Source organism: Rhipicephalus sanguineus, chromosome 11 (assembly GCF_013339695.2).
Source record: "Rhipicephalus sanguineus isolate Rsan-2018 chromosome 11, BIME_Rsan_1.4, whole genome shotgun sequence".
In the NCBI taxonomy this organism is placed as follows: Eukaryota; Metazoa; Arthropoda; class Arachnida; order Ixodida; family Ixodidae; genus Rhipicephalus; species Rhipicephalus sanguineus.
In genome coordinates, this window is record NC_051186.1 from 21,236,507 (window position 1) to 21,251,873 (window position 15,367).

Here is a 15,367-nt window from a genome sequence, read left to right on the forward strand (position 1 = left end):
GGGGCGTTGCGATCGGTGTGCATGGATGTGGCTAAGAACAGTTTCGTTTTGTATGGACGTCGCGGCAATCGCGTTTTCCCGTCAGATGTCAGACTGTTATCACCTGTGGTGGGGAGCCTAAGCTGTGGTTATGCCACCATACTGTGGTGGTGCATGTGTTGTGTGTTGCAAGGGCGTGTTGTGTGCATGAGTGTGCGCTGGTTCGGCGCCAAGTGCGGGGAGTCGGTCCACCGCTGGTGTGCGGCGGCGACGCCACTGGAGCCCGATGGACGAGTCATCCTCTCCCGAATGTGGCTTGCCGGCAAAGTATCAGAAACTCGCCTACGAGTACTCCAAGGTAGCACCTCCCTAAACATCAGCCCAATTCGTTTCATCCTTCTGCACGATCGTGCAACTTCGCAGGGGGTGGAACACGTGCGTCTCGTTAGCGGCAGTCATGCCAATGAACGAGCTCTCCGGAGGGAGGCGGTTTCGTGGGACGGACGTGGTTTGGATCGAACTAACGATGCCGTTTACTTACGTCCAGTGGTTGCGGTGTTGGTTATGCCAGCCCAGTTGAGTACACTCGGTTTGCTCCTGGGAGGTCTGTTGAGGGGGTTCATCAACACACGCAACTTTCATCATTCATTCTTGGGCTCACATCCTCGTCCTTCCATAATCGCGCGCCGGACTCGCCTCACTATAAGGGAAAAAAAAATTGCTGCTGTAGTCTTTCGATCAGGTGGTACATATATAGCATATATAGGTACATATATAGCCAGCTAGCGTATATATACAGTATTCTTATCGCAACATATGTTTTTTTCATTTGTTTTGTGGCAGCTACGTGCGCAAGCTCAGGTCCTGAAGAAGGCCGTAGCAGATGAGCAGGCCAGGAATGCCGAGTTCAAGGTAGGCAGTAAATTTGTTGTGGCTGTTTGTGTCACCATTATATTTTTTATGATTTACAGGATGCCCTGAAGGACAAAGAGCAGGCAATGCGAAAGCTGCTGCAAGAAGTTGAAAGCCTCAATTTTTGCAACCAACAGCTGACAAAACGCGTCGGCTTCCTCCAAGAAGAACTCGAAGAAGATCGCTCAAAGAAGAACAAGGTGGGGGAGCCTTTAGTCTTTTCTGTGGGGGCAGGAAAAAGGGACCAGGAAGCATTCGCAATACTGTTTACTAATAAAAAAAAAAAAAATGTGCACCTCGTTCTTCAGAAGCACCAATCAAAGTAACTCATGAAATGTTTCTCCTGTGAGGCACCGCTCCTGGATTTAATCTAGGAGGTTTACCTTTTCGAATTAATCCATGCTGTCGGGCATACTGGCACAAAAAAAAAAAAAAAACGCACACACACACACCAAAACAAACAAAGACTATGACACATCAGAACCACCCAGCTGGTACAACAGTGGCACGCAGAAACACTCGACTGATGGAAATCACAGAGGCCATCGCAACTTAACACAGAAGTTCATGATTGAATTATGCAGAAATATGTCACATCTGAGTAAGTTTACCTGACCTGATAAGTGCTGGTACGGCGCAAGTGGAAAACGCGAGCTCGTCGCGGTGGTGGCTGCGGCCTGCTGCAGCGTACACACTTTTCCTATGAGCATTGGGTGTAAAGTCGCTGTTGAATAAACCTGCAGGCTGCCAGCTACAAGATGGGTCATTGAGACAAAACTGGCATGCCTGTGGAGTTGATAGAAAAATGAATAGCACTGACAATAAGCCGAGCTCGTTTTTAGCATTTTTTACTGAAAATATGTGAAGCTCAGCCATGGCACTGCAAATGAGCTTGCCATTTTTAAAATGGATGCCTTCTGTGTGGTTCATAATGCTGAATAGGGGCAGTCGCTTGCTTTTTTTTCTGTCAGATTTGTGTCACTTGAGAACCAAGTTTGCGTTGTCATCATTCTCAGCCTGTCCACTGCAGGACGAAGGCCTCTCCCATTTTATCCCTCCGAATTTCATCCTCTGCGTTTCCCATCCCTTGGTAATAACCATTCTTGTGCTCCGCATTACATGGCCATTTCTTTCTCCTGACATCTGCAACCACTCCCAGACCCATTCTGCAGTCCTCCCATGCTTCCACTTCTTCTCTAATTGCTTTTCTATCTCCTATGCCCCATATGTTAGAACTGGCACAATATGTCAATTATAGAATTTTAGTTTTTGTGATGAAATTTTGTGTTGTGTTGACGTCTCGCAAGCCTTGACATATTTTTTTTGTTTTCCTCAGCAGAAGAAACAGCATGCTTCTTCGATGCACCAGGGTGTCATTGATGCCGAGCTGCAGAGTCGCATTGAAGAGAATGAGAAACTGCACTTACAGGTATTTGCTTTAAATGCTTTTTTTTTTGTAGGGCAACTTTGGGGGTGCAGTTATTTGAATGTCTTGCATTTTGTTAGCGGAGCTGGAGTTGAAATTTTATTAATCAAATGCTGGGAACTTTAGCAATCTATTGCAGGGCTCACGCAAAGCTAAAGTTAATGCTTGTGAGCTCTACTAGACTGAATATTAGGGAGATTTAGAAATATGGAAAAGCTAGGCTCGATTTTTTTTCAAGAGTCTGGGTGATTGCAGGCTTGCTTTCATTTATCGTGCTGCAATATTTCTTTCATTAGATGAAAATGAGCGCTGTCGTTAAACTCATGAAAAGTTTCGGTGTGGTTTAAAAATGTGAGACAGAATTTAAAAGGGAATTAAGTAAAGTTGTATGCCAAGACCTACTGTGCTCCTGACCTGCCCAGCGAGCGGAACGCCAGCACACACGTGTTGGCACCCCTTTCTGCTTTGGCGCTACTAGTTACCCCAACTACGCAGCACCTCCGCGGTCGTCTGCTCGTGCCGAGTCGAGATGCTTGCGTGGGCATGCACCCTGTAAAACGAAGGAAAAAATGCGAAAAAGGGCATTTATTGAGTAAAATCAGCAATATCAGTACACCGTAGTTCCTAGTGAGGTGAGTGCGTGAGAAAAGGATCAAGGCAGTTTTTCTAAAGGTGAGGCTACTCTTAATTGGTTGTTTGTCATGGACATGCAAAAACATCAGTATAAAATTATACGTACGTGTTGGACAACTAACGTGATGAGCTCGTACATTTAATGTTGCTCAATGACCTGTCTAGGATTTGTTCACCGACAGGTGGGGTCATTGTTCATTTCCGTAACCGACAAAACAATAAAAAAGAAAAGGTGATTACCGATGGTCGAAATGTTCACCAGTGTTGGGACAGTTGATTCTTTTGTAAACAGACTGAAATGTTGGCTGAAGTGCCGTGTAATCATTCGTACCATTAGAGGCGATACAGTAATTAAAAAATACAACCAAACTTATAAGTTCTGCAAAGAAGCAACCTGAAACAAAGCACTCGTACACTGGGCATAGCATATGAACTCTTAATTAGGCACGCACAGCAGGACGTTGAATCTGTGCTGAACACTGTAGGTGCACATGTATGGTGCAGTATATGGCAGCTTTGATATCGGCCACGACGATATGCTGACACAGATATCAAGATATGAATTTACAACTGCCACACACAATTGGTTGAATATGTAAAAGCATATGTGCCTTGCACATCCCGACCATTCAATACATAACTAAACTAACAAAAGAATTATGAACCAAGAAGCGAGCATTAAAGCTTTTCGTGCCAATAAAACTACACCACCACAAGTAGGCAGTCTCAACTACATTCCAAACAGTCACATCCGTCTGTGTTTTTTGTTGTAACACACCACCACTTCTGCAATAAAGCCTTTAATAATGCGTCGGTCATTCTCTCGGACGTCTGACAGTTCCGGGCCTTCAATGGTGATGCTCAGAAGCTCATTCAGGTGGTTAGGAAAAAGGCGGCTTCTTTCTGACGACACTGGCTGTGGTGATCGGCAGCAGCAATAGATGGCCGACAACATCTTGCAACTTGGGAAACGATGAGAAGGGAAGATAAAAATGCTGCGAATGTCATAAATCGCCTTCAGGCGTTGTAAGATGTTCCACTCGGCATCTAAATTCCTCACATGTTCTTTGTCGTACGGCAAGTCAGTCGCTGGGAGGGCTTCCCTTCAGTTTACTGTCTTGCTTTTGCGATAGGCACGGGTAGAAAGATCGCAGTGGGGTTGACAAGATTGTCCGCAGTTAGGGCTCTGTACTTGAGAGCTGTCGGCAAGGAAGAGATGGGGTGTTCGAGCGGTGCGCGTCTTGGTCTCCCCATTTGCCGTCCCTCCCCAAGGTCCAGCCAGCAACAGGCCAATAGCTGGAATTGCATGTGGAAACCTCTGAAAGCGCCACCGTTGACCGTGGTGGTTGCGCCCCAAGTACAGCTCCTCCGCTTACTGTTCTATGCGTGAAACATGGCTTCATTTGTTGTAAGAGGAGCACATTTTCGAGTTGTGGACGATGCCGGTGATTTCAGGGAGCCTAATGAGAGCAAAGGGTGGCAACTATTCAATAGTGGCCACGTTCTTGATGCCAGTGAGCAAAGCACGGCCCCACAAAAGAGCGAGCCGAAGGCACAATGCTTATGGCAAGCCAGCACGAACTGGGAGGTGTATGGATACATTTTTTTTTTTTGTATTCTTAAGTGTAAGGAAGTACTGCTTGCAAGGAGCATTATCTATTATAGATACTTTCGTTTAGCAACCTTTCCAGACGACAGACTTCTAGCTCATGTCAGGTCACCCGTGCACTCTTCCTAGCTTTTGTAGGTTCTGAGTGCCTGTACTGCATAATGCGTTTGTGCCTTTTTTCTAGTGGAGCTTTTGGAATTTGTGAAATTCGTCTATTGTTCTGCATGTGTGCTAATTTTGCATTTTTCTAGCACGTTTTTCATGCTTTTAGAGTACGTGTCACAAACACTGCGTTACACGTTGCAAACATGCCCATGGCAATGTTTGCAGCAAACATTTCATATTTTGCCCAGACCTATTTGCTAGTTTCTACGTCTTTTTTGTCAGCGTTGCATAAATACAAAACTGTGATTATGTTTTTGTTGCACGCACTGGCGCACTCGGTGAGGCCCATACGGAAGGCCTCACTTAATGTGACACATACATGTACGTACAAAGAAAATTCCAACACTACCGCTGGTCTTGGAAGCATGGCCGTGTTGAGAAACGGTAAAATTTCATCCCTGGAGGGCACTTGGCCTAAGTATTTGAGCATCCAACGATGTAGCATGTCATGCGAAACATGACAAAGTTTACAATTGCAGGCGTGTTGTTCTAAGTCGGCACTAAACAACACGCCGCGAGTTTCTGTTCAGTGTCAGCATGCAGCAGTACTGCCTTGCTGCACGCTTTGAAGCCCGGATGGTTTCCGTACTTTCTTTTGTGTCTATGGACAATGTGTCCTTTCATGTACACATGGCCTTCTTCCGGCCCTAATAGAAAAAATGTTCCATTCCGCGTAGGAAAGTTGTTGCGAATGAAGGGTATGCCTTGAGAAAAACATGGTGATCACTGGACGAGTGTAAGGAGATCATGGTAGCACCCCAGATGGCATATCAGTATGAGCAACAAAGGAAATGGCTTTGTGTCATTATATGACCATGTGTGTGGCCATTTCCTGGTGCAGGTGTCAGCAGCAGAGCTGGAACATAGGCAGACAGTTGAAAAGCTGGAGGCGAAGCTTGAAGAGGTGCACCAGGTGCTTGCCACACACGAGGATCAACTCAGCGATGCTGTTGCTAAACGGGAGGAACAGATTAACAGGCTCACTCAGGAAAGAGCTAAGCTGGAGGTAAAAAACACCTTGCTGGTTGGCCACGATGATCAAATCCTTCATGAGAGAAGTGTTTGGCATTGGTGCCCAAGTAGTTTGTACTTGCAGCTTTGCATAGTTGTTGCCTAATCTCTCGTGAAATCTTGCTGCTTAACTCATCAGGCACACATGATCTGTCACAATTTCAGGCAGATATTTGACATGGTGGGTCTTAAGTAGCAGCATGATGTGAGGAAAATTCATTCATCATCCAAAGTCATACGCATGATAAAAGTACTCCATTAGATGCCCATTCCACATGTTTGTTCAAGACCTGCAAGTGGGTAGGAAATGAGCTGCACTCTCCTTCTTCGAGCAGGAAAGCTCTCGTATAGGTGATACTACGTAGCCGAGTTTGTTTGCTGTCAGATTGTTTCTAATCGAGCACTAATGTTTCACTTGGTGGCAACGAGTAATGGAGTGTAGCCCAAACTTCGATGAAAACTATCGGGTAAGGGTGATTCGTTGACAAAATAAAGTGGGCAGTCGCCTTGTTCAAATGCAAAGAAACATATTAGGGTCATTCCATGCCAAATCATCCAGCATTTTTCCCGACCATCACCAATATGGCTGAAAAAATTTCCACGTTTTTCTTGAAGTTCGAAACTCGTTCCGCTCGTTTATTTCTGTTGCCAAAAATTTTCCCGCCTGTTTGTGAGAGTGTGTAGTTTTGCGCCGACTAAGCTAAAGGGCATCAAACAACAATTTTTTTCAAAGGACGTTTATGGGATGCACTCGATAAAATGGTATTTCCGGCAAGCTAATGAAGTGATGTAACTGTAAAAATAATGAATTTGTTAAGGCGTTTATTGACGGCGGGATTGACGGCGACGATGCACAGCGACAGAGCGCAGACTCGCAGACTCTCACGAGCACGAGCACGAGGAGCGTGCTCTCCGCCAAGAGGCGAAGAGGGCGACCCACTAGAAGGCGCTGGAGAGGACGGCCCATTACAACGTTCCAATTCTTCTCTACAATTACCCCGGGTACGAAAAGGGAGCCGTCTGGCGACCTAGCAGCTGGTCACTACGAGCGGGTCATGGTAGGGCTTGAGGCGCTCCACGTTGACAATGTCGCGCCCTCGACGGCGCATGTCGGAAGATGGGTCGATGGGTTCAATCAGGTAGTTGACCGGGGATGTGCGTTCGACGACACGGTAGGGGCCTTCGTATTTGGGCAGCAGTTTGGAAGAGAGGCCAATTGCAGTGGTAGGGATCGAGAGCCATACGAGTGCTCCGGGTAGGAACGTGGGTGCAGAAGTGTTGGTCTCACCGCGGATGCTTTTCTGCCGCTCTTGGTCCTGCGTAGTAAAGGTCTTCGCAAGCTCGCGACAGTCCTCAGCAAGTCTGGCTGTGGCAGAAATAGGCGCACACTCAGATCGATCCGGCTTGTATGGAAGGATTGTGTCGATTGTGTGCGACGGGTGCCTGCCGTACAATAGGAAAAATGGTGAGAAACCAGTGGTGCTTTGAGGGGCGGTATTGTAGGCGTAGGTGACGAAAGGTAGAATGGAATCCCAATTTGTGTGATCGGCGGCGACATACATCGAGAGCATGTCGCCGAGCGTGCGGTTAAAGCGTTCCGTGAGCCCATTCGTCTGCGGGTGGTAAGCAGTAGTTTTGCGGTGAACAACGTTGCACTCTTTGAGGATGGCTTCGACGACTTCCGACAGGAAGACACGGCCTCGATCGCTGAGCAGCTCCTGGGGTGGACCGTGGCGCAGCATGAACCGGCGGAGCAGAAAGGAGGCTACATCGCGCGCTGTAGCCGCTGGGAGGGCGGCAGTTTCGGCGTATCGCGTAAGGTGGTCTACAGCGACAATGGCCCAGCGGTTACCAGCCGAAGTCAGAGGGAGTGGCCCATACAAATCGATGCCAACGCGCCCAAACGGCCGATCAGGGCAAGGTAAAGGTTGCAGACCTGCTGGTGACTGGTGCGTTGAAGTTTTGCGGCGCTGACAATCGATGCAGGAGCGAACGAACTTCTGCACGTAGCGGTACATGCCTCGCCAAAAGTACCGTTGGCGAATGCGGTGGTATGTTTTCGATACCCCAGAGTGCGCACACTGCGGATCAGCGTGGAACGATTCGCATATTTCAGAACGCAGACTGCGGGGTATTACTAGTAGCCACTGGCGGCCGTCGGCGCTGTAATTGCGTCGGTGGAGGAGGTCGTCGCGAATACGGGGGACACCGGGACAAGCGGTCGGAGCAGGAGGCGGCGTTTGCTGAGCGGCGTCTTGCGGCATGGTAGATGGCACGGTACGGGATCGAAGCTCCAGGGGCATCGAATAGAGACCGAAGTTGCGGTGACGGTACAGCACTCTCCACCACTTTGTTAAGGCGTTTATTGACGGCGGGATTGACGGCGACGATGCACAGCGACAGAGCGCAGACTCGCAGACTCTCACGAGCACGAGCACGAGGAGCGTGCTCTCCGCCAAGAGGCGAAGAGGGCGACCCACTAGAAGGCGCTGGAGAGGACGGCCCATTACAACGTTCCAATTCTTCTCTACAAATTATTTATGTATATCGATTCTTCGAGGGCTTTTCGGACGAGCAAAATTGAATAAAGTTGCAAACTTTGATATTTTTTTACAGGAACAAGGCAAACTCAAAGGGTAGAAATGAATTATGTACTGGTGGCCTGTTCGACATACTACAAAAGAAAAATAGCTCAGTCGCTGAAGGTGGAGCAGATCGTCTTAAAAAAAATTGCCAATTTCACTTTTTTTAAGAAAAGCTCTGTATTCAGCATCAAAAAACTTGCCTTGGTGGTCGGACTAAAAATATGCACAATACTTCATTTGAAAGCTCTATGTATTAGCTGAACATTGGCAAAGTTACAAAAGGGTATTATTCTTTTTCTTGAGAAATATTTTTTTGAAATTTTGTATCTCCACCAGCTTTTCGCCGACGTAACTCAAACGGCATGAAGCACTCACAAGGGCAAACTTCAGTCCATGCCCACTGACCTGGGATGCAGACGCCAAACACAGTGCTGTCTATAAAGCAATGGAAAGGGAAATAGGCTTGCTTTATAGACAGTACCATGTTTGAGGCCACTACGGATTCCTTGTTAACAACAAAGGTGTGTAAAAGGTGGTGCAAAGCGCGCATATCGGGGAGATTACCCCGTGCCTGGTTAATACTTCCCCGTCTGCGGAAAAAGTAGCACTTTTTGTTTGCTACAGTATATTTTGTTTTGCCATTAGCAGAACATGTGGCATACTACAGTCAAACCCGCATATATCCAACTCGATAAGAAAAGGGAATTAATTTGGTATATCGTGTAATTCTATATAAAACTTTTAAAGAATTTACCATATTTGCGATGCGAATTTCGGTGCGCAAGTTGGCTTCACGGCACTGCTTTACATAATGCAAGAAAGGCGGCTTACTGCAATACGCGGGGATCTTTTTTTTTTGTAGAGTTTGTTTTTTCGCTGTTTGTAGTTGGGGATGCGGGTTATATGCGGGCGCGGGTTGTAGGCGAGAAAATACGGTATCGATGTAAGCAGCAACTCAACTTCTTAATACGCAGGTGTGCGTGCTCGTCAGGCGGCGGAAGCCTCTAGTCTGCATTGGCCCTAATCTTGGCATAGTTTTTCAACGTGGAGAGTTGGGCGAGTTGGTACGAGTTCATTCCGGCGCAGTTCGACTAGTTTTTCAATGTCGTACTCGGCGTGCTTCTTAGAATGCCCCGCGCAGTTCCGATGTCAGACTTCTTTTCTCTACGTTCGACTGTGTTGATTATCGCCAGCCTTGCAGAGAACAGCCAGGTCCTTCCGTTTTACGGCAGCCATTGCGCTAACAAAGGGAGCTGAGAAGCGAACAGCGACCCCGAACGACTGCCGCGACAAGGAATCCTGGGAGAAAGCGCGCGATGACATGCTATGGTTTTTATTCGCTCGGTGCAGTGTCCTTTTAATCACACCGCTGACTTTCCCAAATGCTTGTGGGAAAGTCACCTTCCGTGAGAAAAAGCCAACAGCCTGTAAGGGAAAGCCAACTTCTTGGGGCATATCGCACTGCCCAATGTTCAATATGTCAAGTGTTCTGGCGATTTTTGTTCAGTGTATTCGTAAATTTTCCTATACAGTGACGTTAAAACATTGCCGTGTTTGAAAATAATTCATTATAAAGGATAATTCAATTTACCCGAGTTCGATATAGTTGGGTTTGACTGTAGTGTGTATAGTTCCAATCAATGGAAGGATGAATTCTCTTTCCACCAGTGTTAGTTTCAACATACATGCTTATTAAATATAGTGTGAAAAAATTATTTGTGAAAGAAGATTTGCAAGAAGACTGCAGGACACGTGCAAAAAAAATCAGTGTATCTTTACAAATATGAAACATAACAAATTTTCAGAGTATACAGTAGAATCTCGGTGATACGAATTCGGCTGATACAAATTTTGGTCTGATACGAATTTCTAAAATTCCCCGGCCGAATGCCATTGTGTTCGCTAGGCCGAAATTCGGATGTTCTGGACACTTTCCCGCGTCGCGATGAGTGGGTACCGAAACCGTCGAGCGACGGCCGACAGCTCTGGAATCTTTGGAAGTACGTGCCCGGCCAGCGTGCACTCAGTCAAAAATGTGCTTATCGTTTGCCGCAACCACTCTGGACGAAGCCGCGGTTGCTGTCGACGTGAACATGTATGGTGACGACGAAATTCTGAAACTACACGTGCATCCAACGAGTCAAAGCAAGCTATGGTGAACGTGGTGATAGATAACAATGACATCAGGCATGTGTGAGATGACATCAGGCATCAGGCATGTGTGCGGCCAGCGCACACGAATTGAAAACTGACTACCGTTCGCCGCAACCACTGTGTGCGAAAGCGTGATCGCTATCAATGCGATCATCGATAGCGACTACGCAGCGGTAGATTAAAGCCAATAATGTCGTTAAAAGGCACGAAGCATTTTGGCGTTCCTATCGTTTGCTAATGACTAATGGTGGAGCGGACTTGTGCGTTTAGTTTTCAGTTGACTGGAGGCGAAGTGTTGACGTGCACGTTTGTGGCAGCCAGCTGTGCCATCCCTTATTTGTCCGTTCACGTATGTCCCAAAAAGACATATGCGAGTTCTTTTGACGTAAATAAATGTTTTGTGTGTATATATCGTGGTTTGAAAACTGATTTTGCTAGTTTTTTGGTTGTACGAAATCTCGGGTGATACGAATATTTTCGCTTCCCTTTGAGATTCCTATCACCGAGACCCTACTGTATGTTTTATAAAACAAGTTTGTGCAATATATTAGCAAATTTTAACCTTCTATATTCAACAGGAAGAATTGAGTTACCTCAGCGAACTGCGCCTTGAGTACAATCGATGGTACGAAGCAAAGGTCGACAACTGGCCGTCCTCTCACAAAAAATAAAACTTCCCATGAGGTAACTGGCAAGTGATCCCGAAACATGGCAGATCAAAATTTTGACCTTGAGATAAGTGCGCGGCAGCAGTGAAATGACCTGGTGAGGAAAACAACAGTTGCTGGAGAGTACCTCTGTATGTTTCGCTCTCTGTCTTACTGAAATCTGGCAAGCTGAAGTTGCCTTGTGAATTACCGATGCTGTCAGGATTAAAATGTCGTGTACGTGTGCACCAGGCCCTGTGGGAACGTGTTGGGAACAGCAGGCTGACTTCAGCAGCACTTTAAGAAAACTGCAAGAGCGGTGTCCTGTTTATGCACTGGATAACTCTGGTTGTCCCGGCACACTTCAAACCTGAGAAATTTGAATTTGAAATCGTCTATAGTGGGCTCTCGATGGGTAAAGGTGCGGACAGGCAAGGGTTAATAGCGTTCTTGGTCGTTTAAATGTGTGAAGACCTTGAAATTAGCCATGACAATAGGCGCTTCTCTGTCACGATTATGCTCGCAGAATCCCAATTGATAATGTGGTTAGATGATCTGCCAAGGCATTTGAGCATGCATTGCTCTTTCTGACATCGTTCTGGTATTCTTCGTTTACAATTTACATTTTCAGCTATGCAGGATACACACAACCCTTGCACGGTATATTACCCCTGGAACTTTTACAAAGGCTGTTTCATGCGTACAAACTTCTGCCTAAGTTTGTTATTTGCACGTGTGCTACACAAAGCTTTATTTTCTTTTGAACAAGGCGAGCTCCTGTTTTATTTTGTCATAGTGATGGGGCCCATCTGTCCTATTCAGATTACGTTGCGCTGCATTGTGTTGTGATTTATTTTGAAGTTACTGAGTTTTTGACTTAAAAATATTTGGTAGTGAGCTCATTGGTAAAAAGCCATCTAAAAAAAACAGCGCTAATTTACGCATGGACAAGGAAAGAACACACGAGGACAAGCACTGTCCTCGTGTGTTCTTGCCTTGTTTGTGTGTAAATTAGCGCTGTTTTTTTTTAGATGGAGTTTTTGACATTGGTTGCATTTACGGATTTCTTTCACTTGGTTGTAGCTGAAATTGAAGTCGTGTGAAAAGGAGCTGAAAGAAGTATCTATGAAGAACGAACTGAGGTAAGACACCTGCAGTACCTGGCATGCCTCAAAGTTTGTCTTTATTCATTTACTGTTAATCTTATTGTTCATCTTTAGCTTATATTTCAATCATGGTTTGTCTCCTGCAAATGACATTTATTGCTAATAATTATGATTTTGCAGGTTTTGTAGCTACTTTTCTAGCTTGCGATGTCGTGTGAATTTTTGCACCATTATTGGCAAACATAAATTGCAGTCTGTCAGCTGCCACAGTGGTTACGGTGCTTGGCTGCAGGCCCAAAAGATGGCAGTTTGAAACCAGCCATGGCACTCTCATTTTGACAGAGGCAAAATGCTAAAGACCTGTGTACTGTGCGATGTCGTTGCATGTTAAAGGGACCCTGAAACGGTTTTGATGGTCTTGTACAAGTACATTAAGCCGGTAAAGCAAGTAATTAGGATAATTCACGGACCAATTTAAGCTTTGTGCGTCAATGTGTAATTTGCTACAAGACTTTAAACGTACAAATCTCTACAGATCGCAGTGCAGCTGAATGAGTGTTCAACTTCTCGCTTCCTTTCTACGTGGTGTTGTTTCATTATATGTAGTGTTGGCAACCGATCCGATTGGATATGTCCAGTCTTTCACTGAACCTTTGGTGGACAGCGAGTGTCGTCCACTTGTGTTGCAACGTGCTGCGTGTTGATGTGAGCTGCGTGACAGTGTTTATCTCGATGCTTCTTTTTCCTGACACTGTGAATTGCCCTAGCTGTGCTTTGTGCTGTAAATCTGGCAATTGGTGGCTTGTAAAGCTGCAACATTGCGTAAGGCAACTGGCGAGAGGAGTTGCTTCAGCTCGTCGTCAGTGCAGTGAGCGTTGGGCTCTTGCTATCCAATCAGCGCCAGGATCCACGAATCTGCACACACCGCGTTGCCCGAATTTACGCTTATCGGTGATCGTTTTGAAACGCTTTTTGGTGCCCACATACTTCTTGGTGTTAGTAGATTTGTGGCATTGAGGAAAATAAAATGGGAATGGCTGCTAGTGTTGCAGCACCTTATCTCAACGATGCACATGTGAGCTGCACATTCAGTGGAGAAAAGGCAGTGCTGAGAAGGAGGGTCTTTTGCAGCTGCCTATTAATTTATGGTGTGAATGATTTGATGATGCCGTAGCTTAAATGGTGACAAAATCTGAAAAAAATTGTTTCCGGGTCCCTTTAAAGAACCCCACGCATTTGAAATTAATCTGGAGCCCTCAACTATGGCCTGTCTCATAAACATATCATGGTTTTGGCGCATAAGACCCCCAAAATAATTATTAAATTGCAGTTTGTCTATAAACTGGTGCTTAGCGTTTGATCCCAAGATATTCAGAAGAAATAATTCAGCCATATTTATGATGAGACATTGACGGTGTCTTCCTTTGAGAACACTTATGGTAAGGCAGCATCTAGAAATGCGTCATCATCTTCACATCACAGTGGCACAGGCCTCCTGTAACAAAACTGAAAGGCTTTGCCTTCAAGAGTGTAATCGGGCCCCATTCGCATTGTCTTCGTATTTGCTGGCTGCGGCTCGCTTCTCGGTGGATAAAGGAATGTCTGTGCATGTAACATTGGCCGATTTAAGCTCTCCCAGGGTGCCTGTTACAAATACAGTTACAAAGTGCCCACTTCACCATATTGTATCATTTTGTGAATTAGCCAAGTGCACCTACGCAGCTGCAAACTTTGTTGATGCTCGGGCTCAATTATGCCTCAGTGCTTTGTAGTGGGTGGGACCACCCACTCATCATGAAGCTGACACGGTGTGATGCAGTTCTAAGCTTCTGCCGTGCAGTATTATGTGTGTGAACGGGACTCCTCGTATTACATGATGCCTGTGTAGGGATATTTTTTTAAGCAGCTTTAAGCACTGGTGTGGCTCTGTAGTAGAACAGCTGGCCTGGGTTAGATTTTAGCTTGAACTCCCGATTTATTTGCACCAATCACAATTAATTCTTTTTGCTCACAGACAGCACCAATTCTTTTGTTCATAACCAATGCTGCCGATGCCGACACCAGGATTTCTGTGACACAGCTCTTTAACGCTATCGTGTTAAAATTAATCGAGCGCTAATTCAGCACATTAACATGTGCACATGCTCACACATACAGGCAACCAAAACATGTGCAGTGCCTGCTGCATTTGCGCTCGATTAATGTTATGCCGAAATGAGCTACTAACTAGCCCAAGAACAAGTTCTTCTAGAGTATTGCCTTTTGTGTTACCCTTTAAGTTTTGTGTCATTAACTGATTGATTTGAGTGCAAAATTGTCGAGGTGACCGGCCAAGTGTGCCTTTTGCATACGCAAGGGCTCAGAAGTATGTGCCTTGTTCGGGAGTGTTACGCCACCCTGGAGACACCTCGAAAGAGTGTGCAAGATGCTTTATGACCACTGCTGGATGCTTCCGCAATGGCTGGGCGCTCAAAATCTTTTGAAGCATCATGCTGCTTAAATGACGGAAGCAACTCAAGGAAAAGGGATAAACAGTGGGCGCAAGTATTCCTAGAGATGTCCAACAGCTCCTTCAGAAGGTCTGCCTATGAGCTTGTGGTATTCAGCAGGGACTTGTCCACGAAGGCCAATCAAGACCGTGACGGTGCGTAGGTGGAACCTTGGTTTTGCGTTGATCCACATTTTACGATGAATTGGTTTGGTCTGGGCGAAACCCCCATACAAAGAATGTATTAAAAACCTCGGTTACACAACACAATTTTGTGCTGACCTCGCATTGTACGACAACTCTTGTATACCGTCTGAGAAAAAAAATTACTTTTTTTACTCGAATCTAACGCCAACCAAATAATTGCGGGTGCAAAATAAAAATTTGCGTTGCCTAGGTTGACGATTAGAAAAAAAAAAAGATGGTTGATCCCTCCGTCAAAGGAATCGGAATAACACGAAAGTAAAGCGTGCCCTTACAGGAGTAACTGAATGTTTAATGTACATTGATATAAGAGAGCTTGCACAATGTATATTGATGTCTGGCAGCTATAGCACCGTTTAGCGTGGATGCACCCACTTTAATGATTGGTGGTACATCTCCATCCCGATGACTAACGTCCATGTTAAATGATTACACGAAACCTTGTAGT

General features: G+C 45.7%; 1 protein-coding gene across 2 annotated transcripts in view; it reads left to right on the forward strand.

The window, feature by feature from the left end:
• Positions 1-65: 65 nt before the first annotated feature.
• Positions 66-15,367, forward strand: part of LOC119373741 (protein phosphatase 1 regulatory subunit 21) — a 175,310-nt gene continuing 160,008 nt past the window's right edge. Inside the window, exons 1-6 of one of the 2 annotated variants that reach the window (XM_037643806.2) lie at positions 66-337; positions 823-891; positions 951-1,091; positions 2,228-2,320; positions 5,566-5,730; positions 12,205-12,263. In XM_037643806.2, coding sequence (XP_037499734.1) covers positions 266-337; positions 823-891; positions 951-1,091; positions 2,228-2,320; positions 5,566-5,730; positions 12,205-12,263 — 599 coding nt within the window. In that variant the 5' untranslated portion in view covers positions 66-265. The remainder of the gene's footprint in view (positions 338-822; positions 892-950; positions 1,092-2,227; positions 2,321-5,565; positions 5,731-12,204; positions 12,264-15,367) is intronic. The other variant, XM_049410767.1, reaches the window with a different exon arrangement.